At 38.5% G+C, this 26752-nt stretch overlaps 1 protein-coding gene across 1 annotated transcript; it reads right to left on the bottom strand.

Annotated features, from left to right (window-relative positions):
- Positions 1 to 210: 210 nt before the first annotated feature.
- On the bottom strand, positions 211 to 16539 carry LOC149216201 (Nitrilase/cyanide hydratase and apolipoprotein N-acyltransferase family protein). The gene is made up of 3 exons (XM_089391164.1): positions 16203 to 16539; positions 1328 to 1464; positions 211 to 361 (listed from the first exon to the last, which is right to left on the bottom strand). The coding sequence occupies exons 1-3, from the start codon at positions 16410 to 16412 to the stop codon at positions 229 to 231; spliced, it is 480 nt and encodes a 159-aa protein (XP_089247290.1). The 5' UTR covers positions 16413 to 16539; the 3' UTR covers positions 211 to 228.
- Positions 16540 to 26752: the final 10213 nt, after the last annotated feature.

The raw sequence follows: 26752 nt of genomic DNA on the forward strand, positions 1-26752 counted from the left end.
CAAATGAAATTCTAGAAAATGCCAAGGCTAAACCTAGGATAAAATGAAGTAAAGAAGGATATGACAAATGTACATGTACAACTATTAGTCATAGTGCATCTAATAGACAAACTATTGGATGGTCAATTTACCAAAAGCAAAGGAAACATGTCCACTTGTTCAAATAAAAGTGCAAAGAAATAAAAATTGTGCAATCTTTACCGAAACCATACACTCAATGCTTTGCACTTACAAGTGAATTTTGCAATAGCTACTCCGAATATTACCCAGGTCATCTAGCAATACATGTGTGTTACAAATATGCTTTTCATCTGGGCCTTTCTCTTGGAAACCCCCCAGTGATAGCCATATCCTAGATTCTCTGCCCAGTCAAGACAAAGCCAATACCACAAACATTTCAGGATAAGTGAAGTAGACAAACACCAACAAAGTGACCTTACACTATCTGGTAATTACATGAAATAAAATTTAGATGTAACATGATAATTGGCAACCAAAAGGTAAGTTTCTTACTTCTTTATTCAAAATAAAAATAAAAATAGAAAAAAAAAGAAACAAGAACAAATTTACATGACTGATTAGTAATGAAAGATTTGTCTTTAAATGTAGCAGTTTAACATATAAGATATAGCCCAAGTCACTCATACACTGAGAAAGCACTCTTAGCAGAATTTATTCTTAAACAAAATGATGGATCTCAAATAAGCATTATTTTAGGCCTAAGTTGCGCAAACGTGGAAATGTGTACAGGTTTTTGAACTGGGAACACCTGAAACATGCGCCGCCCCCAACCCCCCCACACCGAAAAAAATGGGTACATGGAGGAAATATGGGATATAACAATAACAAATATATAGATATATAGGCTTTTGTTTTTAAATAACACATTATCTACCAAATAAATAAGCAAGAAATTAAGAGTGAAAGATATAAATTACATTTTAGAAGGAGGCCCGTGTCTATGCTAACTCTGTGCCAAGTTGTAAGGATAAAGGAAGAGCCTAATAGCAAGGAGGTATACATTGGCTTCAACCAAAAGCCATCATTTGGTATTGATCTGGACTGATTTAGATGTCCTTGTCCTTCTATATTAAATTTAGAAAAAGCCAATTCTAATGGACCTGAGAACACTTAGTGTACTATATTATGTCAAAATAATATCCAGTCAACGAATTACAGCTTAGAATAATTTGTCACAAAACAGCATTGTTTCTCCATAGACTCATTCTTTCCACAAAAATGGCACTTTTAGAAGGATCTTGCACACATATTTGACATCTGCAATACACAACTAGTGGGTGTAAAGTTTGTCGGTGCAACAGCTTGCCTTGCAAGAGAACAGTAGCGTTGCATGATAGGCCCATCCAAGGTATCTGCTATGCTGAGACTCTCCTCACTCTTAGAACCGAAAAAAGAGAAGTTCTCCGGCAAGCTGAGAAACTTTACTCCTCCTGCTGCTGCCTCCTAAAAATCCATGTCCAACCAAGTTTGCATGTGTTAACAAAAATAACTAGCTACAAGGAGCATTTCTGTCTGCCATTTAAAAAACACAATAATGCAGCACGCAATTCTATTGAACTCATAAAGTACTCCTTTTTCTTTTCTCTGATAAGTATTTAATCAATTCAGAGATGATGCATAAGTACTATTAATTTTGAAAATGAAAAGATGGCAACTATTCCCTATGCTATGAAGAGGGACAATAAGATAAATTAATTGAAGAGCTCAGGGAAAGCTGTGTGGTACCCAACAGGTAATGTAAGACACGGATGAAGCTCGGTGCATGCAATCATAGGCTCACCAAACGGAAAATACAATTAGTTAAATACATATGCACACAAAAATTAAAATACAATTTGAAACCAAACGCATTTTATATATTGAAACATATTTTGTTGATAAAACAAAATGAGAAAAACCTATAGAAAGGACTTCATCTCCAGGTTCAGATAGAAGTATCCATGAAAGACTAGTGCAACATAAAACATACAATGACCTCTCCAAACATTCAAGTCACTTCTTCAAAGTCTTCAATGGGAACTCTCAACCAAGACTCTCTACTATCGTCCCTTATGGTAATAGAAAACAGTGCTATAAATATAAGAACCCTTACCTGTTGCACAGTTTTAGTACGATAAATCTTCCACACACCTATAAGTTGTAAGAATCTTGGTCTAAACAGTTCTTTGATTCTAGAGGAAGGAAAGAAGATTTGCCGTTGAGAATTTGTCCAACTTGTAATGAGAATTTGCCTACAAAAGATCCTGGTATTATTACAACGTCCTTGACTTCATGCTTTCACTAGTTTGAGGTAATTCTTATAGCTTTGAATCCATTATTGTTTGCAGTCACCACTTGAATTGCTTGAACTTTGGAAATGTCTTGTCACTGGTAGCATTATTCTTACTAATCTCATCATAATCACTTCTTGTTGTACTGAATTTATCTTCACAGCTTCAACAGTTCTCCACAATGTTTTCACATTCCCTTTGTCTTCTACAAGTTACCATACATCAATCTGATCCAATTCTGTTGGCATTATGGCTAATGTGTTGTCCTTGATGTCAACCCGGGTGTCAACTTGTCACATTATGATTGAATCCAGAACTGATGTGCCTATCTAGATCTTGAATGGAGAATGCACTTAATGATGTATAGGTGTTGCAAGAGTCATGATGGTTACTATGTTTTGTTGAAGTGTTGCAGGTAATATGAATGTTTGTACAGGTGATGCAGAGGATGAGGAAGTGTATTGAAAGCTTAGTCACAAGTTTCATTTGAGATAGATTGAAGAATTTATAGTTTGCAAAACCATACGCCACATCTGTGAGATAAAGTTGCGTACATACGCAGGAATCAAGAACAAGAGTCGCGCACACAACCCTGCGCATGGAAAATAAAAAACTATGATTATTTTCCATGGTATTCTCCCAAGGTTTTGAGTCAACAACGTCTATTTGATCCCGCCAACAATTACGGTCAACAAATCCAAGGGATTTGCCTGTGGTATTAGCAAGGCAAAGAAGTTATAAAAGGGGAAAGAGAACGAACAGCTGAGTTTGCATTTTAGATTGAATATCAGATGGGTGTGTAGATCTGATGCAGATCAAGAAGACGATGTAAGGCAGAGCTTAAGACTAACAGATGTTGATACATGAGTTGCAGGTGAAATGGAGGTTCTTCTAGTATCCTGATTTGTTTTGTTGTAGGAAGATTGAAGGAGGTTCATTATGCTTTGCTGAAGCTAAATAGATCTTTAACTTTGTGACAAAGAGACTTTGTATGATGAATGTAGAGGGTTTATGTTGATGTCTTAGTATGCTTGATGATCAGTACTGAGCTATCGGTAGTTTGATGCAGATATCTATAACCAGTGTTTGCAAATCTAATAGTATATGCAAGGAAGAGGTTGTTTGCAGGGGCATTATGTGCATCAGTGATTCAGTGAATGGAGAAACTCATATGGCTACTGAAGTTATAAATCTATGTTGTTGATTGTCATTAATAAACATGAGTCTATTGTTGAGTTTATAATGATGTTGCTATGTCTTGAATTTGTTTCTAATAGTATTACATATTATCTTGAGAGTAGTATCATGATAGTTGGATTGATATGGGATCTGGCTGTACATTCAAAAATTATTTTGGCATTGATTTTCTGAGATCTGTATGCAGTTTGTGTTCCCGAATATCGAGTTCATACGCGGATCTACTTCTAAACAGTCGCATATATCTTCTGAGTAAATGAACCCTGATTAATATTGTTGATTGTTGTTGAACTTGGTCTTTATTGTTGGGTGACTAATGGATGTCAAAGCTTGATGAAGTCACTGTGATGTATGGTTCGTTGCCAGGGTTTGATGAAAAGTATGAGAATAATGGTTTGAGATCTGTACATTGTTATTCTACATAGTTAACGTATATATAAGTAAATTTCTTTAATGACAGTCTCGTATATATTTTGATTTGATTGAAAAGAGGGTTTGTGGTGTTGTTTGGTTATGACAGTAAATTGGTATTAAGAGATTTTTTCACTCATGAGATTGACGAGGAATGTTTTTGATGAGCATAAGATTTGTTGACTTGGCTTTGAACAATGAATATGGTTTGGCACTTGATGAGAAAAGAGTTTGACTTGATTGATTAGCGCAGACTTTGATTTGGTATTTGACAATTTGAGACTTGGTAAGTGACAGCGTTGATGAGCAAAGAGTTTGACTTGGTATTTGTCAGTAATTTGGCTTGGTATTGACAATATTAATGAGCAAAGAGTTTGACTTGGTTGTTTATTGCTGAATGTATGGGTTGATAATGTATCAGTGTGAGCATATTGATTTGATCAGTGATTTGTTTTAGAGAGGCTATTGGTATCTTGGCATTTTGTTATTCGATGATTGAGTATATTGTTGGATGTGGGTCCAGTTTGAAAATTGGATGAAACATGGCCTGTGGGACTTGTGGTAGTCAGGGGGATCCAGTATGAAATATTCTAAAACATGGTCCATAGAGGTATTGAGGGTTGGAGCCTTCAATGAGGAAGTAGGAGCCAGTAAAAATTGATTAGGGAGTAACAGCTTCCTTCCAATCGAAGTTGGAGAATTTGTGGAGGTTGTACCCTCCCCGCAGGTAGGAGCCTGCGCACTGGTAAGAGTTTGCGCCAGTGCAAGATGTAAGAAGAATTTCTCTTTATAATAAGAAGAAGAAGAGACAACAGCAGCAATGGTTTTCTCCCAATTGGGTTTCCACCTAAACATTCGGTGTGCCTATGTGTTGATGTGTTGATGATGTGTTATACTCTACATGCCCTTATGTTTAATGATGTTGAACATGCTTAGATTCACTGCATAATATTCAATTAATAATTGATGAAAATTGTGAAAAGATAAGTAACCTGCATATACGCATTTTGCATTCATTAAAGTAGCATACACACGCGGATTCTCTGAAGTAAAGTAGCATATAAATTTCTGAAAGTGCAAGTGAAGATTAATTGAAATGAAATATTGATTCAACCCCCTCCCCCCCTCAAAATGTTTCTAACAAATTCTTCTTTCTTGTGATCTTCATCAAAGAAAACATCTTTCTTAACAATTATACGTTTCTTTTCTAAATCGAATAGGTTATAAGATTTTTCACTGTAGCCCGCAGAAATGCACCCTTTTTGCTTTTTCTTCTAGCTTATGCCTTTTTTCTTTTGGCCAATGTAAATTTATGCATTGCAACCAAAAAAATTTAAATGATTTACTTGTGAATTTTTACCACTCCATGCTTCTTCTGTTGTGATGTTTCTTACAGCCCTAAAGGAACTTCTATCGAGGAAACATGATATAGAGTGCAGTATAGACTGCTTAAGGCCATAAATTAATTAAGAGGTTTTAGTCTTTACGCATGCTCCTTGCCATCTCCAAAATGGTTCTATTCTTCCTCTCTCCAATGCCATCTTGCTAAGAAGCATACAAACAAGTGAGTTGTCTTTGAAAGCCATAAGCTAGCAATATTTATAGAAACAACTGGACTCATATGCTCTCCCATCATATGTTCTAAGAACCTTGATCTTATCCCCACTTTTTCCTTTCAACCATGGCTCTGAACTCTTTGAATGTTTCAATAGACTCTTATGGTACTTCAAAAACTACACCCAAATTGATCTTGAAATTCATAAGTTGTAGCCTTATATCATGAAATATTTTGAACCTCTCAATCATGGAGGTTTCATGCCACACAGATCACCATGCACCAACTCTAATTGCCTATTTATACTTGATGCACCATCTTTAACAAATTGTTTCCCCGTGTTGCTTACCTAAAATACAACCTTGCTACCCAAATTTTAAGTACCCAAGTGAACGTTTTTGTTTTTCTTAATTGATAAAAAAAGCAAAAAATAAAAATAGAAAATCTTCCTAGCCCCCTCAATCCCTTCCCAACTATGTCAATATTATCTTCCCTGTAATAGTCATTTGTTTGAACTTTGATCTGTCATGCTTTCAATCATTGGGAGTGTTTATGTTCTTGTGCTTCTTGTAATGGGTTCAATTTTGTATATTGAGCCACATTTCGTCGATAGATTCACAACTGGCCCACATTCATGTTCTCCTTTCTCCTTGGGGAAAGTAGAGAGTTTGCAATGCCATTGATAGCAAGGGTACTTACAAGATGGACATCTGTTAGAAAATCGGAAAGGCAGAAAGTTTTTCATATGTTGATAATTACTTGTGATATTATTATGTTCTTATTAACTTCTTTATGTTTTTCTTTTATCTTTTTCTCATCAAGAAATCATCAAAGCAAAAACATGAAGATCAAGGACACCATAAGTAAGCACTCAACCAGGGCTAAAACCCCTATATAGAAGGAAACCAAGTCAAAAACTCTTCCTTCAGTGGATTCAAAATTGGATAAACCAAGACCTTAGACCCAAGACCTTCTTCCTCCACCAAATCAGCCTTCCAATATGAGTCAACAAACTTTGATAGTCTCTTCTTGTCCAACAGCAACAACCCATAAATTTTAGCTCCAACTTTTCTACAATTTCAGCCCCCGCGCTATTGTGGAATTTTGGACCCCCCGCTATTGCGAAAATTCGGCCCCCTAGCTACTGCAGAATTTCAGCCTCCTGCAACTCTCTAGAACTTCGCACGTATGGGATAGGAGAGAAGAATTTCAACTTCTAGACCTTGAGAGAGACCTTCTTCTTTTCCCTTAGACTTTTCCTCTTCTTCCTTAGAATTTCGCACCTTTCCAGCTTCCTGCAACTGCAGATCGAATTTGTTGAGTTGGTGTTTCAAATGAGGTTGAATTGCTACCTTTATATAGGTGTTTCTGCCCCTCAATTTAGGCCGACTTGGTGGAGGAGGCCTAATTGACCTAATTTACATTATAATAAATTTCTTTCTTGACAAATAGAGCCCAAGAAGGATCTTTTACATTATGACATGGACAAGAAGACTTGACATAAACCCTAGAAACCTTCAATGTAGGCTTTGACCTAGAAAAATTGACCCAAGCATGAAACCCATGATTTAATAAGTCAATTTCTTTAATAATAAAATTACTTTTTCTTTTCTTTTGAAAAATACGTTACATGATTACTCAAATATAATTATGAAGACCGACACTAGTTACATTCTTTAACACTCCCTCTTAACTAGGGAAGTATTCATTATTACATATATATAGATGTACATGGAAGATCTCAAAATGAACTACAAAGAATTTTAGCACACTCAATGTTGCGAACTAGATACCTGACCAGGGTATTCTATCCAAGTGGGACTAAGGGGACTTAAGCTTTAGCCAACTCTAGGTACTATCAGGCTTTTAAGCTCTACCACCAACTTATGGATCTAGGTGTGTATCCAAGGTCGAAGTTCCATGTACAACGCCACCCTCCCTCTTCAGGATCTAGACATCAAGACATAGGCCGGCCAGATATCATCCCAAGCATCTTGCCATTAGATGCTTCATCTCTATTTAATAAACTAAATCAGATATATCCATTTGTCCAAGCATGCTTCAAACGTTCAATCTTCTTATGGATAGATTTACCTGTACAAACACAACCCCAATCAGTAATAAACTTTCAAATGTAACATGTAAACACAAACCTTCGGGGTTCTCAATTATTCTGATGTTGTTGCTATCATCTTCAATCTTATCGGAAGTTTTCCTTATTCTTTCATTTCTTCAGCAACACCAAATACATTTTCAAATCTTTCTCAAGTATTTTGTTTGCAGCTTCACGAACATTCATCTATAATACTTTTTCAAGGTATTCACTGTTATAATATGCCCTCCCTCTCAACTGGGGAGATATACCATTTTTTCTATCCAGGCTCCCTCTCAACTTAGGGAGATCAATCACTTCCTTCTTTTATAACATCAGAGAGCCTTCCATGGCTCCAATTATTTTTACGGCATCAAGGTCATCTTGATCATCATAACTTCCTTTATCATGCTTACCAATATTATCAAGTCATCTTCACTTACAAACATCTTCAACATCTTGAAGATTATGTACCTACAAAACTTTAATAGCAAGTACAACCAAAAACAAATATACAAAAGCATGAAGTTAACTATGTCATTACAATGGAAACATCAACTCATTCATGCTTTTAGACATTAAATACCTAAACCTAGTTAGGTTCATAATCAGCAAGGGACATATATTTTATATTCTAGACTTCAACTTCTTGCTAGAGTTTTGTCATAGACCCTAGACTCCATCTTCGAGACACAAAGCCTTAGATATCATCAAATCAACAATTCTACTATACATCTAAGGTTTCAAACCCTTTACTAGGGTTTGTTTCAAACCCTAGATTTTATCGTCAAAACTAAATCAAATCGGAAAAAAATATCATCATATCCTAGAATATCAATCTTTACTAAGGTTTTGTTACAAGCCTTAGATTACACAAACTAAAACATGAGCATCAACAATTAAGTTAGCTTACTTGCATATACATATCTAGGGTTTCATTATCATGTGCTAGCATCTCATATAAATATCCATATCTACTAGGTTAACCCAAGACACAAACATTAAAACATCAAAATTAGACAACAATTTTACTTCAGACTAGGGTTTCGATCGAATGAATATATACCTAGAATTTTATTCATAGGATCTTAGTATAGACATTATAGGGGTTTTACTCATAAACCCTAATTCACCAAAACCTATAGATCTAGGGTTTCAATACATAACTTAGACATTACGAGCAAACCCTAAAGGACTAGACTTTCTATAATACCAAAACCTAAATATCAAAAGAATAGGATTTCTAGATTTCATCAACAACCCTAAGTAGACTAGGGTTTCATAATCAATATTGACATACCCTTAGCAACAAGAGGCTAGGGTTTTATAGTGAACCCTAAAGGTTAGGGTTACACAAGAATGATCAAATAATATCATGAGGGTAGATTCAATCTAATGATTAATCACCCTAACAAGAATCTTTGTGATTCAAAACCCTAGACATAACAATGTCAGTAATGTAAAGCAAATTTCAAAAGAGAATGAACGTACCTTTTACATGAAGAGAACTTTATAACAAAGCTTATATTCTAAGACATACCTTTAAATTGTTCGTTAACAAACCTTGTAGGACATCAATTCTTGAAGGAATTCTTTTGCAACAAAACTTCTTCCATGCTTCAATTATCCTTTGAAGTTTCCTCCACAACCTTTGTGTATTATGTAATATTTCCTAACCAAGGAAAATATAAAAGGTTATTAGCATATAATTCAGACAGGTCTTGATGTGGGAAGGAAACCAAGCATGAAAAGATGAAACAAAGAATAAGATACTTATGTTTCGGTAAAATGGTGAAGGCTCCCAATCCTTTTGAGGGATACCTACAACTTATCAAAATAATTCAAAAATGCTCTAACAAGACAAGTTAGACCTACAAACTCTAGAAATCAAAACATAAATGAAAACAATACAAGACTAAGAAGGATATGTAGGAGAGGATTTAGTAGTATAAGTCCTTTAACTTTTGATTCCTCAATCTTCTTCTTCTTCAATGGAGCTTCATCGACAATATTTGTTTGATCCCTATCTCTCTTCTTATTCCTTGGATTCTCAGGACATTGATTTTTATAATGACCCATCTTATTACAGCTGTAACATTCAATTTTGGATAGGTCAACTTTCTTCTTTGGTCCTTTAAACTTCTTGAAGGTTCCCTTCTTCATGTGATGAGCAGAATAGGCATTAGAGGTATTTTCTTCTTCATTTTCCTTCTTGTTGTTTACTAATGATATTTTGGCTTCTTCTTGACTGTATGCATTCCACATTTGTTCAAATGTTGGAGTATCCTTCCAACTATTGATTCCTGATGCAAAAGCACTCCAAGATTTTGGTAGTCCTAAAAGAGCAGCAATTACGAGCTCTTTTTCTAGTACAACTTCATCTATTGCTTGGAGTTCATCCTTGATTCTAGATATCCTTATAAAGTAGGATAATACAGTATCGTCTTTCATCAACCTAATAGTTCTTAGATCATTCTTGAGGCTTGCTATTTGACCAATGTTCTTGATGGTGAATAATTTGGAGAAAGCCTCATACATTTCTTGAAAAAATCTATGTTGGATATGTATGGAATTAGGTTGTCCTTTACTCCATCCACTATTAGGTTCATGGCCAGGATTTTGATTTCTCTGAACTTCTCTCTCTCTCTACTTCATCAGTAAGCTTCTCTTCTTATATAATCCTTTCCCTTAATGACCTTCGATTGATCCCCTCTTCTTCAATAGATCTTTAGTCTGCCCTTTTCCTTCTTCTTCACCTTAGCTTTGATACCATGTTAGAAAATCGAAAACGCAAAAAGATTTTCTTATGTTGATAATTACTTATGTGTTAATTTTAGGTATGTTCTATGCTTAGAGCAATTTATTTCAATTTTCACAGTCAGCTCAATATCTTTTCCAGATTAGCAATCACATCAGCATTAAAGTAAACTGCATATAGAACATAAACATATATCGCAGAAGAGAAGCCAAGACAAGAGGACACAAGATGAAGCGCATGCCAGGGACAAACCCCAATGTGGGGAAACCCTTGATCAATTCTTCTTATATGTTCTTCAATAGTTCAGCAGAGAGAGAGAGAGATAGTACATATACAACAGAAGTCAACATTTTGACTTATCTAAATAAGAGCATAGATCATCTCTAAGAAGATGATACATGAGGTAGTTGAACTCATTTGAAGACATGTTGCTTCAATTGACTCTCCAAGGTGACTCCATTGCCTTGCCACACCTACCGTTGTGTTGCCTCGCATCATCATGCTGCACCTCACCGTGTTGCTCCCATCATCACTATGTTGCATCTCATCATGTTTCACCAATCATGACTGTGCCATGTACTTGCTGCACCAAGTATCATTGTTGTCCCAAGTACTATTGTTGCACCTTGCTGCACTATGTACTTGTTGTCCCGTTTGCTTGTTGTACTAAGCACCATTGCCTAGTTGTCCCTTTTGGCATGTTGTACTAAGCATCATTGCCTAGCTGTCCCATTTGGCATGTTGTACCTTGTTGATGTCCTAATGACTTTGCAGCACCATGCTATGGCTGGTGTCCCGTTGTAGCCTTGTTGTACCATGTCCTAGGACCCTCATCCATTAGCATCCACATCGCCAAAATACCATTTGATGCATGCTACTGCTGATCTCTTGCCTAGGTTCTGTGCATGTACCAGTTTGGTTAGGGCACACCAACAAGCCTACACCGGTGCCCTAATCTTCTCCAAACAGGTCGCTTACTTCAGCTGAAGGTTCCAAGGTATCCAAGGTGATGTTGTAGGACTTGGGCACCTCCACAAAGCTCCCTACAACAATCAACTCAGACCTGAAGCAATCTTCCCACTCCAGCACTGTAAACAAGCCTAACATATAAGGAGAATACCCCTGTTTTGCCTCGTTGTCCTTAGAGATGACTGCAGCCTAGTTAGGAGGGCTTTCTAGGCCTCTTGGCCATCTAAACTTCACCTCCCAACTGTTGTTGTAGCAGTCCCTCACTGTGGCCCTATAAACAGAGATATACACCCCAAAACCATGCACAAAACAATCATTAAACTCACCTATAGTCTGCGGCCTGATTTGCAAGGTAAGACTGCTCCAACGTGTCACTAAACAACCCTCAAGCCATCCTTCTTGCCTCCTACAATGTGGCTAAGAGCTGCGGCTCTTCTTCTCTAAAATCCGCACCCAAAACAGTGAGAATATCTCCACAAACTCGGATACCTACCTCAGCCTTCCTTGCTACAAACTCGCACTATATTTCAGAGCTCCTTGTGATGATTGATGTACCTTAGGATTGCGTTAGGGCATCCTCCTTAGGACCGCGTTAGGGCAGCATTAGTTTAGCATAGAGTTTCCTTCCATCGCTTCAGCGGCCTGTCATCTTTGCTGCGACTAGGGCAGCCTCCTTTCCTCCAACGTCTAGGACTTCTTCCTCCTAGATTTCTCTCACACTAAAACCCAAGACAAGTGGAGAGAAATCAAGTGAGAAGTGTGTGTGAAATGACTCTCAAGTCATTTCCTTTTATACTAAAACGTTGGGCACATGTGGGATTTATTTGGTTGCTGGCCGACCTTGACGAATTGTCTTATAACACAGATAAATTCATGACTCCATGAATACTTATCGGAATCAAATGATCTTTAGATCAATCCTACACATCTCGATGAGAGGGATCCAAGAAAAATATCAGCTGCCATAAATAAGATGACCCACATGGAGTTTGGCCCTAGTTGCCAATTTTAACATTATGATATTATTATGTTCTTATTAACTTCTTTATGTTCTTCCTTTATCTTTTTCTCATCGAACAATCATCAAAGAAAAACATGAAGATCAAGGACACCAAAAGTAAGCACTCATCCAAGGCTAAAACCCCTATATTGGGGAAAACCTAGTCAAAAACTCTTCCTTGAGTAGATTCAAAATGAGATAGACCAAGACCGTAGACCCAAGACCTTCCTCCTCCACCAAGTCAAGCTTCCAATATGATTCAAAAAACTTTTATAGTCTCCTCTTGTCCAGCCGCTACAACCCAAAAATTTCAGCTCCAGCTTCTCTAGAATTCGGCCCCCAGCTATTGCAAAATTTCAGCCTCCTGCAACACTCCAGAGCTTCGCACGTGTGGGATAGGAGAGAGAAATTTCGACTTCTAGACCTTGAAAGGGACCTTCTTCTTTTCCCTTAGACTTGTCCTCTTCTTCCTTAGAATTTCGCACTTTTTCAGCTTCCTACAACTGCAGCTCGAACTTGTTGAGTTGGTGTCTCAAATGAGGTCGAATTGTTGCCTTTATATAGGTATTTTTGCCCCTCAATTTAGGCCGCCTCGTCCAGTTTGAGGGTGACTTATCCAATTTGAGGCTGACTTGTCCAATTTGAGGCCGACTTGGTGGAGGAGGCCTAATTGACCTAATTTACATTATAATAGATTTCGTTCTTGACAAATGGAGCCCAATAAGGGTCCTTTACATTATGACATGGACAAGGATACTTGACATAAAACCTAGAAGCCTTCAATGGAGGATTTGACCTAAACACAATTGACACAAGGATGAAATACATGCTTTAATAAGTCAATTTCTTTAATAATAAAATTTCTTTTTCTTTTCTTTTGACAAATACATTACATGATGACTCAAATACAATTATGAAGACCGACACTAGTTACATTCTTCAACAACATCAACATCAACTCCTAATCAATCCAAGATTACAAAGCTAGATAGAGATGAAGTTATGAACACACTGTTATAACAGCTTTGATGGATCCTCAGTGAACTATGAAATGGCATGGACCTTTGATTACACAACTACCTTTGGAGAACAAAAGTTTGTTGTCACTGACTCTACAACCAAATGGAGTCCATGTCTTCTTGGTATAGCAGTTAAAACTTGCAAAACCCGAGAGGTCCAAGACACATGTTCTTTTCTCTGCCTTTTTTAATAGATGCTTCTCAAATCCCAATGCAGAAAGCATGCACCTACCCAAAATGAGAATATATTCAATGAAGTGAAGCCAACTTACAATATTCAACTGCTCAAGCTCCTTTGGCCAAGAAGCCATGGGTGGAGCAATTTATATAAGATGTTTTTTTTTGCATTAGATCTTTAATTTTTGTAAAATGTTTTGCATCAGTAAGATATTGAGAAATAGAAATGGATGAGTTGTTGAGGGTGCGAGTGACTAGGGTTTCCTAGCCACCACCACTCCTTTGCGCCCGTTGCAGATTTTTGCAGATTCGAGATTTGTAGTGGTTGCATGCAAAGGTTTTCGTGGCAAATCAGGAGTTTTGTTGCTGATTTGGGGTTTCAAACTTGGTTTTCTGGTGCCCCAGCTTGTTATTGGCTTGGCTAATCTATTCTCTTAGTCAGTTCAGTTGAGTTCTTTGCTTCTATAATGGGTGATCTCTCCAACCCTCACGTGGATGGTCATGGTTCTCTACCCCATGGTAGATTTGTAAAAAGGGTGGATACAATTCCTTCTCTTAATTTGGTGTTTCCTGCGCCTAGGCAGAAGAACATTGATACCCTTAAGAAACGAGGGTTGATTGGTAAGTTCACTATACTTTAGCCCAGTTATACCTTTGTTTCAAAATGTATCTCTAACAATTGAACAGATAATGAGCCCATTGGTCCTTTATATTATGGAAATAATTATTTTTCTTTTGGTTTTGAAAGCAAGGAGAACAAGGATCTTATCTACAAATCTATGCCCTATTTCATGGGTTCCAAGAGAATGTTTCTCACCCAAAGGACTTTGGATTTTAATCCTACCATGACGATATCTTTTATGCCTGGATGGATTAGATTGTCATATTTTCCCCTCTTTTGCTATGATGATGATATTTTCACAGCGATAGGTGACAAATTGGGCCACTACATTATTAGTTCTCAGGGAAGGACAACAACTTCTATTGTGCCAAAATTTATGTTCAACTGGATTTTGCAAAAGGACTCTCTAAGACGATTCAGCTTGACTTCAAGGGTTAGTCCCATCTTTAGACTCTGGATTATGAGTAGGTTCCTTTTAAATACAATTGTTGCTATGAGTATAGGCACTTTGCAAAAAATTGCCCAATAGCCTTAGCATCTTAGTCTCCTTTTATCCCTCTGCCATCTTCTAAAAGTAATGATGAGCAAGGAGCATTCAAACTAGTTTCAAGAAAGCACAAGAATCATCCATCTAAGAGGTATCGTTTGCACGGGCCTCAATTTCACTAGCATCCTCCCTCTAGGCAGAAGTTAAAGAAGATCAGCCAGATCCAAATCAAATGCCTTCCAAGAACACCAATTCAGCCATTAAGGAAAAGACTACTTCTAAGGATATTGACAAACCTCCTCCTTCAGATAAGAAGGAAGAAGAGGTAAGTTCGAAGGAAGAGAAAGAGATCAATCACTCCTCTTCTCGTTCTTATTCAGATGTTCTAAAAAGCAATCAACGATCTTCTCCTCCATTAACAATAAGTATAAAAGATCAAAGCAAGAAATCCTCAAAATTTGGTGCTCATCATTCTTTAACTCCCGTGGTTCTTGTGGAGGGTTGGTTTCAACTTTAAATTAAATCTTAAAAAGAAATTTGTACTATCTTGTGCAAGCAATTTGTAAGAATCTACTCCTGTTCTGAAGAAGTGATAGGCTTAAATCTAAAAGATCTAGTATTCAATCTCCCCTTCTTTTGTTGGGAGGAGAATGGTTTTTTGCCTTTTTTAGAATCATTGAAGAACTTTCCTCTGTAGTATTGATTTTGATGTACTTCAGCTGTGTGTTACAACTGCGGATTTTTGCTTCATATAAATTTTTCATTCTGGTTTTAAAAAAAAAAAAAATCCTGTGGGTGGAGGGTATCTATTCTGCCAAAATCACCCAGGACTTGCACCTAACCCCAACCACAATGAATAGCCTGCTTGTACGGGTGCACCGGTCAATGAGAGCAAACATGTTGCTCGGGATTTGAAGCTTTTTGGGGAATATCACCACCCCGGTTAAACCAACCAAGCAGGCCCCGTTAACCGCTCTCTGCCAATAGAAAGTACTAATGCACAGAAAGTGTAATAGAAAAAGGACTAGCCGATGAGGAAAATCACCAAGCAGAGAGAAAGGGCACGGGCATTAGAATATTGTAACAGGAAAGGACGTGCTCACTATTGTGATCCTAATGTTTATAGAGTTACGTTGGATCACAATTGCGACCCCGTGCTTTCATGCTTTGAACCGGTAAAGAACAGAAGATATAGGAAAAGTTACAACAAGAGACTTGCTTTCAATCGTCTAGAGAATTTGAGAACTGGACTGATAACACTCAAAAGTGCAACCATTTCGGTTGCAGTTATGGACATCAAGAAATTGAAGATATGGTGGAAAGTTGAATGAAATCTTATTGAAAGTAGGTTCCGCCATATAACTATTTTTCTTGTATGAAATTATGCTATATTAAAATGAGATATTATTTGTTATATCCGCAATCTCTATTGGGGTTTAGTTATGTCCACTGGCATTAGTATTGTCCAGACTAATGCGCAAATTTGGAAAAGGGCATTTGTTGCCTACCGTAAAATTATCAGAAAATTCGTTTGCAACACTGTGACTGCAACATCCACTAACCTGCCATATATTTATAAAAACCACGAAGTCCCATATTCCAATTGGGGAAATTAATAATGCACCTGCACTAGTCGAGAACAGGTCTGAAAATTGACATTGAGATCGTCCGTAGAAGTCATCTGGGCAGCTCCTACTTTCACTCGTCCCGCCATGGAGAATTCAGCAGTGCAGAGAGTAGTGCACTGAAGATGTCTATACACACTTGTCGATCCACCTCGCAGGCTCGCACCTCCTACTATGCCAGGGAATGTCGATAATGCCATTCTAAGCATCGCTCCAGTCTTAACTATGTCATATTGAAGTTGAATTTTACTTGGGTTAAGTTGGGATGAGATTATTTTTAATTTTTAATACAAATTGCTCTCGAAAATGTGACACTGACAAAGATGAATGGTTTGGCGTGTTGTTTTAAGCTTCATCTGTTTATTTCGAGAATCTGACGAGATGAATGGTTTCTTTCATCTGTTAATTTCTTTCTTTCTTCTATTGTTTTTTAATTTGAAATGACAAAGATCATGCAATAAAAAAATCAGTCCATTAGTCGCTTATGTTTGAACTTTGGCCATTTGCAATATTAGCATCAACTTATTTTATTTTTATTATTTTGACCGGGTAGAAAATAAAATACTTTAACCCTTTGGGATCGTATAAAAGAAAATTTTGAAGTTTTTAAATGGTTTATATTGTAATATTTTTAAATTTTAAAAAATAAAAAAATTAGAAATTTATAAACGTGTTTGAGTGAGGGTGAAAGTATATTTTAATATTAAAAATATTAATGTGGTTGATATAGCTAAAGGTTTCATAATATAACCAAAAAAATTATTGTAACATGAAGAATGTTTTACTAATGCACACATTTACCTATTCACTATGTGTAAAAAGTTATGGGTCAACTTTAACTTGGAAAAAAAAAAAAGAAATTACCCAATTTATTGTAAAGTGGACCATTTTGCATTAGTCTAATTTTTTTAATTTATTAAAAGTAATAAACCATTTTGCTAAATAAAAAAATTTTATATATAAATGAATGTTATAAATAATAATGAGGAACTTATTAGAATTAGAATAATCTCAAATCCCTAAAAAATTGGTGGGTGGGGAGCCACTTGGCATGGATCTAATTTTTTAAATTTATTAAAAGTCAATGCAACTTAACAAACTCTCTAACATACTACAGCCTTTAATAAGTATTCAAATTAAAAATAAACTGATATATTCTCATATTCCCTTAAAAATCAATTTAAATAGTCAATTAAAAATAAATAATAAATAAAAGTCAATAAAACTTCACCGCCTTAAATATAAATAAAAAATTTCGGCAATGAATGCATTTGCTAAAGTAAAAAATAAAAATAAAAATTAGAATAATTCAAAAAAATTAAATTAGTTTTGTTTTCCGTGATAATAAATAAAGTGCATATGGCATACCAGGTTGTATGCAATGAGATTCGTATCACTTAACTAAGATATAGGGTTTTTAGGTAGTCTCCAGACTTGATATTGCTCCGAGTTGCATGATTTCTAGACTCTATATGGCTCCGAGTTGCATAATTCTAAACCCTCCTCTTTCCCATAAATAATTTCGATGGCTTGTAGAATCCTACAAGGTTATGGATTTCCAAAAATTATGGATAATAAAAGGGCATTTTGAATAGAGAGATAGTGTAAGCAGCGTGTCATCGGCAACATGCACTTCTGTATGGGTGTCAATCGACCAAGCATAGGCTTCAATATGGATTTGTGCTAATAGTGGTGGTTGAAATAATCACTGCATACCATCTCCCCTTGGGGAAAATTTAGTGATTAAAGCATCATAATTATGTTCAATGTGAATTACCTTTGTACCTATTTAATTCCTGAGCAATGGTAGCAGGGTTTCATTTGTTGTTCAAGCAAGCACTACAACTTATCTTATTGTAGGTAGATTTTTTCATCATCATTTTTTCCTGAGCAATGGTGGCAGGTTTTCATTTGTTGTTCAAGCAAGCACATCAGCGTCTTCAAGCAAACACATCGTCCTCTGCGCTGCTGATGTCTGACACACTGTCCACCAACCACTGTGTTGTTGCTGCAACTATACTGCTGCTGATATTGCCACTGTCAACATTGCATCCGTACTACAGCGCCCTCTCAAGTGTTGCATCTTTGTTACTGCTAGCGCTACCACTGCCAACTACCACTGCATGTTGAAATTTCTGAATCTAACACATCAGAAATTCTTTCTGCATTATCTGGTTTATTTCACTTACTTGTTTATTTCTTAACAAGTTATTTAACCATATAAATACTGAAAATAAACACAAATGCAGTGTCAACTCATATACAGATCATCAACTAAAATAATAGACAAACACACAAGGGACACCTTTATTTTTAAACAATCGTCCCTAGAAAAACCCAATGCGGGAAAACCGGTGCAACAATTCTGAGGGTTTTATTATTAAGCAGCTTTCTTGAGTACAACCAGAGTGCCACACTGGCTCACCCAACAAAGATATCTATCTGGCAGTAATACCTCTCTTCGGAAGCAAATATTCAGCAAATCTGTTCCACGAAAATATTTCCAACACTTCTCGAAACTCTGCGTCAGCCCTCCTGGCCTCTGCATCACTCTAAAACCCCCTATGTCAGCCTTCTACTGCTTTGCGCTAGCTCTCTGGCCTTCTGTGTCACCCACGCAAGCCCTTCTAGCCTCTCCACAGTCTCTCGCTGCCTCTGTGTGGCTCACGCTACCTCTGTGTAGCCTCAATCACTGCGCTAGCCCTCTGGCACTATCTCCGCCCCTCTGTTGTGTATTCACTGCGCTTCGCTTGAACTCAGATCACTTGTTCGAATTTTCTCAACAAACCCCACTCCAGAAAATCAAACTCACTGAACAATCTTGGTGTATCTCCAACTGACCCTCAAGCCTCCTCTTATGCTTTTCTTTTTGAGTCTTCAACGGCCGAGATTAAGTCTCTAATCAACGACTAAGATTAGATTTGGCTTGATCCATGTCATTTAGAACAGTCTCACCTAGTTTTATATTAACACTTATTAATATTTTAATTTTCCAAAGTTTAGACTTAGGAACTCCATTAAAAATATTAATTATTTTAATATCTCACTAACCGGGTGGAATTTCCCCAAACTATTTCTGGGTCTTGGAGATCTCATGTGCTTTAGACTCTCCACTAATCTTCATGGCTAGAGAACATCTTACACTACCCCAAATCAACTCCCTCTTAGCGATGAATGTGCTCTAGTAATACTCCACCACTAAACATCACCCTAATCATCTAACACTGGTACCTATATTGATGCTTGGCCTACTACCCAACATCCACTGCACTGCTACCCATGGCTCTGACACTGCCATTGCTATATTTGTACTACAATTCGCTCTCAACATTATGCATCGTGCTGCCCAGAGCACTACCACTGCTAACTGTTGCACGGCAACTCAATTACCAAGAAGTAAGTAACTGATGTACCCAAGTACTGACATCCTTGTCAACCTAGAAGCCTCTTAATGCTAAAGCTACATCTGCTTCTATCTGGTGCTTTCTCAGCTGCCTCTGCGCTGTAGTAAACACCTATGTGCCTCTCCCACTGCTGCAACCTCCTTTGTGCCTTTCTGCACTGCTGCAACCACCTCAGTGCCTCTCGCACTGCTGCGACCTCCACTGCGCTGCTACAGACCTCTGCATTCTAGCACTTCCTTGTCGCACCATCCGCATCTTGCTTCTATCGACATCCATCATCCTGCTACTGCCATTCGGAACTCTTGTAACTGGATATGATCCAAGAGTTTGGGCACCTCAAGGATCCTTCCCCTCATCTTCTGTAGTCCTCCTGACTACAACTCGATGTCTCCCCACCTCTTCTCTAGAGGTGCATGAGCACTCATGGCATAGTCATCATTCATCTCAACTTCTTTCTTCGCCTTAGCCGAAGCTGCCTTGGAGTCAAAAGCCTCTCCCTTATTCTTGTTCTTGGGACACTGGGTTGCATAATGACCCAACTCCCCACAATGGAAGCACTTTACCTTGGAGATATCCTTCTTCTTCATCTTCTTCTGTTGTCCCGCAGATGCTAGATCTGCATCCTCCTCCTCCTCTTTCTTGATTCCACCTCCTTCGCTGCTACTCCCTGCCTTGGTCAACCGTCTGATCTCTTCTTGGCAAAGAGCTACCCACATCTCTTCCCACCTAGAAGATCAGCTCTGCCCAAAATGCTTTGGACAAATGTCTCCCAATCCTCAGTGACTACATTCAGGGCAGTCCGCACCATGAACTCCTGATCCAGTGTGGCCCCTATGGAAGTAAGTTGCTCCCGAATCTCTTGCAACCTACTGAGGTATAGATCTATCTGCTCCCCCTTCTGCATCTAATACGACCACAGTTGATTCTCCAATAGCATCTTCCTCTGCATGGAAGTGCCTTGATACAATGTCATCAAGGTATCCCATATCTCCTTTGTCATGTTCTTTTCGGCAATATGCAGTATTACATGATCCTTAACACAATCAAGGATTATGTACTTTGCCTTCGGCATTGCATCCTCATACCTCTCACTATTCGCTGGGTCGACTAGGATAGCCACGGTTCTCAAGGCGAAGCCCTTGATGCGATGTCTATCCAGAACAGACAGGATCCTGGCCTTCCAGAGGACAAAGTTGGAGGCCCCATCCAACCTGTCCCGATCCCTCAGTCCATCCATTGCCATCTCCGCTCCTCCTTCTGGACTCCCCCTAAGTCTCAACTTCCCTCCTGGAAGTTCTCTCCTAGACTCCTTCTAAGTCTTGACTTCCCTCTTGGAAGTTCTCTCCTAGACTCCCTCTAGGTCTCGATTTCCCTGCTAGAAATCTTCCTGCCAATTATCAAACCGCTCCTCTCCAATCCTCTTTGCAACTGCAACTTGAATCTGGATTTCTTGGCTAGAAATCTGCCAAGGTGGCGACTCTCTCTACCTTGGTTTTGTCCCGTTAGGTACTGTTCTACTTCAATAGCAACAAAACCCCACTAACTTCCTAATCTACAATCTGCCCACAACTCCCTATGCCCCAACAACTGAAGAAATTGAGCCTTCTAACTCTACGCAATCCCGGCAAAGGCTGAATTGCTCCTCTAGCCAACTTCGTCAAGCCTACCTAGCTGAGTAGGATGACATGGCTCTTAGCGAGCCTCTTCTGCCTCTCTCTGCCTCTGTGTTGGCCCTCTCTCTATCACAAAATGATGACGTAGGCCCTCTGCGTCACTCCTTCTCTGTTGCTTTCTGCTTAGGAGCAGCTCTATCTCTCGGGACAGTTGTTACTGTTGCAAATACTTCTGATTACGCCGGTGCCTTCAGTCCTCCTGTGATCTGCAATGCTCTGATACCATGTTGAATTTTTTGAATCTAACACATCAGAAATTCTTCCTGCATTCTCTGGTTCATTTCACCTACTTGTTTACTTATTAACAAGATATTTAACCATAAAAATACCGAAAATAAACACAAATGCAGTCTCAACTGATATACAAATCATCAACTAAAATAATAGACAAACACATAAGGGACACCATTATTTTTAGACAATCATCCCCGGAAAAACCCAATGCGGGAAAATCGGTGCAGCGGTTCTGAAGGTTTTATTATTAAGCAGCTTTCTTGAGTACAACTAGGGTGCCAAACTGGCTCACCCAACAGAGATATCTATCTAGCAGTAATACCTCTCTTCGGAAGCAGATATTCAGCAAGTCTGCTCCATGAAAATCTTTCCAACGCTTCTCTGAGGCTTTGCATCAGCCCTCCTGGCCTCTGCGTCACTCTTAAACCCCATACGTCAGCGTTTTGCTGCGCTACGTTGGCTCTCTGGCCTTCTGCGTCACCCACGCATGCCCTGCTAGCCTCTGCGCAGTCTCCTATTGCCTCTACGTAGCCTTCTCAATCACTGCGCTGGCCCTCTAGCACTATCTTTGTCTCTCTACTATGTACACATTGCCCCTCGCTCCAACTCAAATCACTTGTTCAAATTTTTTCAACAAACCCCGCTCCAGAAAATCGAACTGACTGATCAATATTGGTGTATCTCCAACTGACCCTCAAGCCTCCTCTTATACTTTTCCTGTTGAGTCTTCAACGACCAAGATTAAATCTCTAATCAATGGCTAAGATTAGTTTTGGCTTGATCCATGTCATTTAGAACATTCTCACCCAGTTTTATATTAATACCCATTAATATTTTAATTTTCCTAAGTTTAGACTTAGGAACTCCATTAAAAATATTAATTATTTTAATATCTCTCTAACCGGGTGGAATTTCCCCAAACCATTTCTGGGTCTTGGAGATCTCATGTGTTTAAGCCTGTCCACCAATTTTCATGGCTAGAGCACATCTAATGCTACCCCAAATCAACATTGCACTGCAAATTGTTGCTGTTACTCCATTAGCAATGGAAAAACATCCCAAATTACTAAACTAACTATGTTCAATATGATACCACGTGAATGCTAAAGCCTAATTGCTGCTAGTCTCTGTGCTGACTCTCTGAATCTATTGCGTTGTTGCTGACCTCTGCTTTGTAACATCTGCATTGCTGCCAACTCTGCTTTGCGTTGTTCAGTCCCTGACGCTTCTAGCCACTGCAACTGTCTCTCCAACACTTCTAGCAAGGAAATGATCCAAGAGGTGGGCTCCTCAAGGATCATTCCCATCTGTAGCTTTTTCAAACTACGGTTCCAAATCAGCCCACCTCCCTCGTGGGCATTCATGGAGAACTCCTCTTCGATCTTCACGGGCGCAACCTTTGGATCATGTTTCTCATCCTTGTCCTTCTTCCTAAGAGGACACTGAGTAGCGTAGTGACCCATCTCACCACACCTAAAACATTTGATCTTCAAGATGTCCTTACGTCTCCATTACTCCTATTGTCCCTTCGATGCAAGGGTTGCATTATCCTCCTTCTCCTTGGGCTTCAACCCACTGCTATTGCTTCCATCATGTTTAACCTTGATTAAGTCTCTCCTCAACTCCTCTTGTTTTAGAGTTGCCCACATCTCATCCCAATCTGGCAAAGCTACTCTGCCCATGATACTCTAGACAAATACTTGCCACTCATCTAAGACAAAATTGAGGACCAGCCTAACCAACTCTAAATCTGGAGGTGTATGCCCCACAACAGAGAATTCATAACAGGTGTCCTGAAGTTTCGTGAGGAATGGATCCACATGCTCCCCCTTCTGCATCTGAGCAGATCTTAGCTTATGTTCAAGGTACATCTTTTGTTGCTCGAAAGATCCCTGATATAACGTAGACAAAGCATCCCACATCTCCTTAGCAATCCCTCTGCTAGCGATGTGACAAACCACATGATCCTTCACTCCATCGAGGATCATTCTTTTCGCCTGTGCCATCTCAGCCTTGTATTTCTTCAACGGATTTGCATTTGCAGAGATAGCCACCATGTTGTCGACGTATGTCTTGAGTGCATGCTCATCTAAAAAGGAATGACATTCTTGTTTTCCAAATGACGTAGTTGGATGTCCCATCCAACTTGTCCTAATCCCTCAAGCCACTGGTTGTCATTTTTGCCACAACTGTCGAAAATCTCCTCTTTCCTCTGTGTTTCTGCTAGGCTAGCCTATGCACTCACTACTGGAGCTAGTAAAACTGATGCCCTTTTTTGTTGCTCAACTCTAGAGAATTCAAATTCCTTGGCTAGGAATTATCTGAGGAAGAAATTCCTTCAACTGTGCTTCTCCTCTCTCCTCTGACGATTTTCTGCCCAGCAAACTCTGCGTCCCACCAACTTCTCTTCACGCTGAGGCTTCAACACTACTCCCTCTGCCCCAACAAAAACTTGATCTGAAATCCCTTCTCTCCGTCGACTCACTCGGAGAGAGACTACCTCGAAATTTCAACCCTTTAGCTAAGAACTGCACAAACCCTCCGGGGTTTCGAACTGCTGCCTCCTGCAGCTTTTCGATCTCCCTCTTCTGTTCAATGTTGGGTTCTCTGGCATTGCTCTTCTTGTTCCACCTGCAGTTCTGATACCATGTGAAAATTCCTAAACCAAAATCCCTATTGCAACAACTGATGATATTTCTCCTACTTGTTAGATTTACATGAACAAGTTATTTGCAGTTTCCTACAACAAATATTGAAATACACACTGCAACCTTTACTTAATTAAATTTATATGAAGAAACAAGACATTGGGTAAGAAAGAAAATACAACACAATAACATCGTTATTTTTGGACAAATGTCCCCAGAAAAAACCCAATGTGGGAATACCGATGCAGCAGATCTAAGGGTTTTATTATTATGCAGTAGTAAATCTGAGCACAATTCTTGGATGCTCAACTAGCAATCCAATACAGAGAGAAACTAGATAAAACGAATGGTGAAATGCTCTCACCCTGTCGCTAGGAGAATTTGAGTCTGATCATGCTAAATTGGAGCCTCTGTGTATGCTTTGCGCAGAACTGTCTAAGCCCCACGCCATTTTTGTGTCACCCTTGTTGGGTATCACGTTGCTCCTTCTCCGGACCCTCTGCTCGCTGGAAAATCTGAATCTCTGCCTCCCGGACTCACATCCCGACTCCCAGTGACTAAAATTTGATTTCCTTAGCAGTAATTCGATCTCCCTCTAACGCTTGCACTGCCACTGCATCAGCTTTGCGTGGGCCAGCATCTACGTCTCTCTAGACGTCATTATGCCCTCTCTCGGCCCCGTACTCTCCATCCTAGGAAAACTTCCTTCTTCGAGATACTCATTGCCCCTCACTGCAAACGCTCACTTCGAATCGCTCTCCGACAGCTTCTTTGCTTTAGAAATTCGATCTTCTGAACTCACTCGGTGTGTTCTCCAAGTGCCCATCAAGCCATCTCTTATAATCTTCTCGTTGATCAATCAAAAGCCTAGATTAGATTATAATCAATGGCTAGGATCATATTGACTTGATCTCTGCCTTCTTCTAGAAGTTACACCCACAGTGTAGATTAATACCCATTAATTATTTTAATATCCCGAGTTTAGACTTACTGTCCCATTAAAAACAGTCAAGTATTTTAATAAAATTGTCTCTGGGTGTAATTTCCCAAAACGATTTTTGGGTATTGGAGAATGCATGTGTCTAAACCTCCCTGCAAAATTTGGGACTTAGAGCACATCCGATGCACCAGAAATCAACACCCAATAGTCTCCACCTCCATGTATATATCCATGTTCTATCTTAATGAAAATTAATAATCACATTTGTGGAGTTACTCCTGGCTAACATAATATCACAGCGAGCTCCCAAAAATAGTTTTTATGCCATTGTAACTCATATTTTCTGCCATTAAAACTCTGCTCTTCCCATTGTCTGCTCAGATTTATTTTCAGATTACATTTTTAGTTTCTGCTCAAATTGCATTTGGAGGAGCTGTGTTGCTTCATTCAAGGCCTATGTTTTATGGACCATTAACCATGAGCATTGAATCTATGCGAACAAGTGTCATGGTCGTTGTTGGAAATGGTCATCTTATGTAAATTGGCATGAACGTGGTCGAAACTACAATTCTTCTTGGTAACCGGGTTGTGGACTAACCGTTGCCTGATATCTTTGCAATTGTTTGAAGATTGTATGTGTGTTTCAGTGGTATGCACCGTGACGAGTCAAAATTCGGACAGAATCCCTCATCTACAGACCACTGGTATGCAAGTTGTTGAATAGTTTTTTTATGGCCGTAGCTCATTTTGTGCGTGGAATGTTGCATATGGCGTTTGGTGCATGGTTGTGCGTTGAACTGTGATATGAAATTGATATCCTACTTGAACTCTGGGCGTTGAACTCTGAAAAGTTCAAATAGTTTCTTGAAGGCGGAATGGTATGGTTGAATGTTTTTTTAAATGGCATATGGTGAATAATGCCTTGATTTTTTATAAGGGTCAAGAACCACATTTCTTTCATTTATTGTTAAGGTCGTAATTCATACTTCATACAAGTGTTAAATAGATTTTATAAAGAAGGCCATATATGAGCGTTCATTCCTTTTAAAAAGTCATATGTTTAAAAGAAATATATGGTATAAGTGGTATGCATGAAGTGCATTGAGTGGTTGTTAAAGGTTTGGTATTAATGTGTGAGCTTAAGTTTTATGAAGTTCATGGCATATATATTTTATGGAGTGATATGAGTATGTATGGAGTACATATTATATGTTATAAAATATGAAGTGGCACATTAATATACATTAAAGAGTGGTGACATGTTGTGAAGTTTTTATCCACGTAATTAAATCAATCCTTTATTTAATAGAAGACATCAAGTAAGGTTGTGCTTTTGAATCAAAAGCAGATAGTCTTTTAATGATGCATTCACTCGTCTCCATTATGGGAGTAGTTCTCTCGGGCAAAGAGAGCTATCATGAGTGCTCTCGGAATATAAAACACACCCTCATTTTCGATGAGCTTTGGAAAGGAATTTGTGAAGGAGAAGGAGACAATGCACCTAAAAAGCCCACTTCTAACAAGGAACTTACCATTTGGGAAAAGAAGAATAGCAAATCCTATGCCTTGATCGTGGAATCAATTAATGAAAAGGTGAGTCGTCATATTTCGCCATTTTCAAATGCCTTCGAAGCTTTAAAGAACTTGAAG

Source organism: Pinus tabuliformis, chromosome 1_1 (assembly GCF_031772625.1).
Source record: "Pinus tabuliformis cultivar Carrire ecotype Pingquan chromosome 1_1, CPIR1, whole genome shotgun sequence".
NCBI classification, from domain to species: Eukaryota; Viridiplantae; Streptophyta; class Pinopsida; order Pinales; family Pinaceae; genus Pinus; species Pinus tabuliformis.

Bases quoted from the DNA above. Each gene is read 5' to 3' on its own strand.
- LOC149216201 (XM_089391164.1), bottom strand. From the start codon at position 16,412: ATGCTTAGAATGGCATTATCGACATTCCCTGGCATAGTAGGAGGTGCG. The intron at 1,465-16,202 runs GTGCATTATTAA...ATGGATTTTTAG, and splicing joins CCTGTTCTCGACTAGTGCAG to GAGGCAGCAGCAGGAGGAGT. The intron at 362-1,327 runs GCAAGCTGTTGC...TTGACTGGGCAG, and splicing joins CGCTACTGTTCTCTTGCAAG to AGAATCTAGGATATGGCTAT.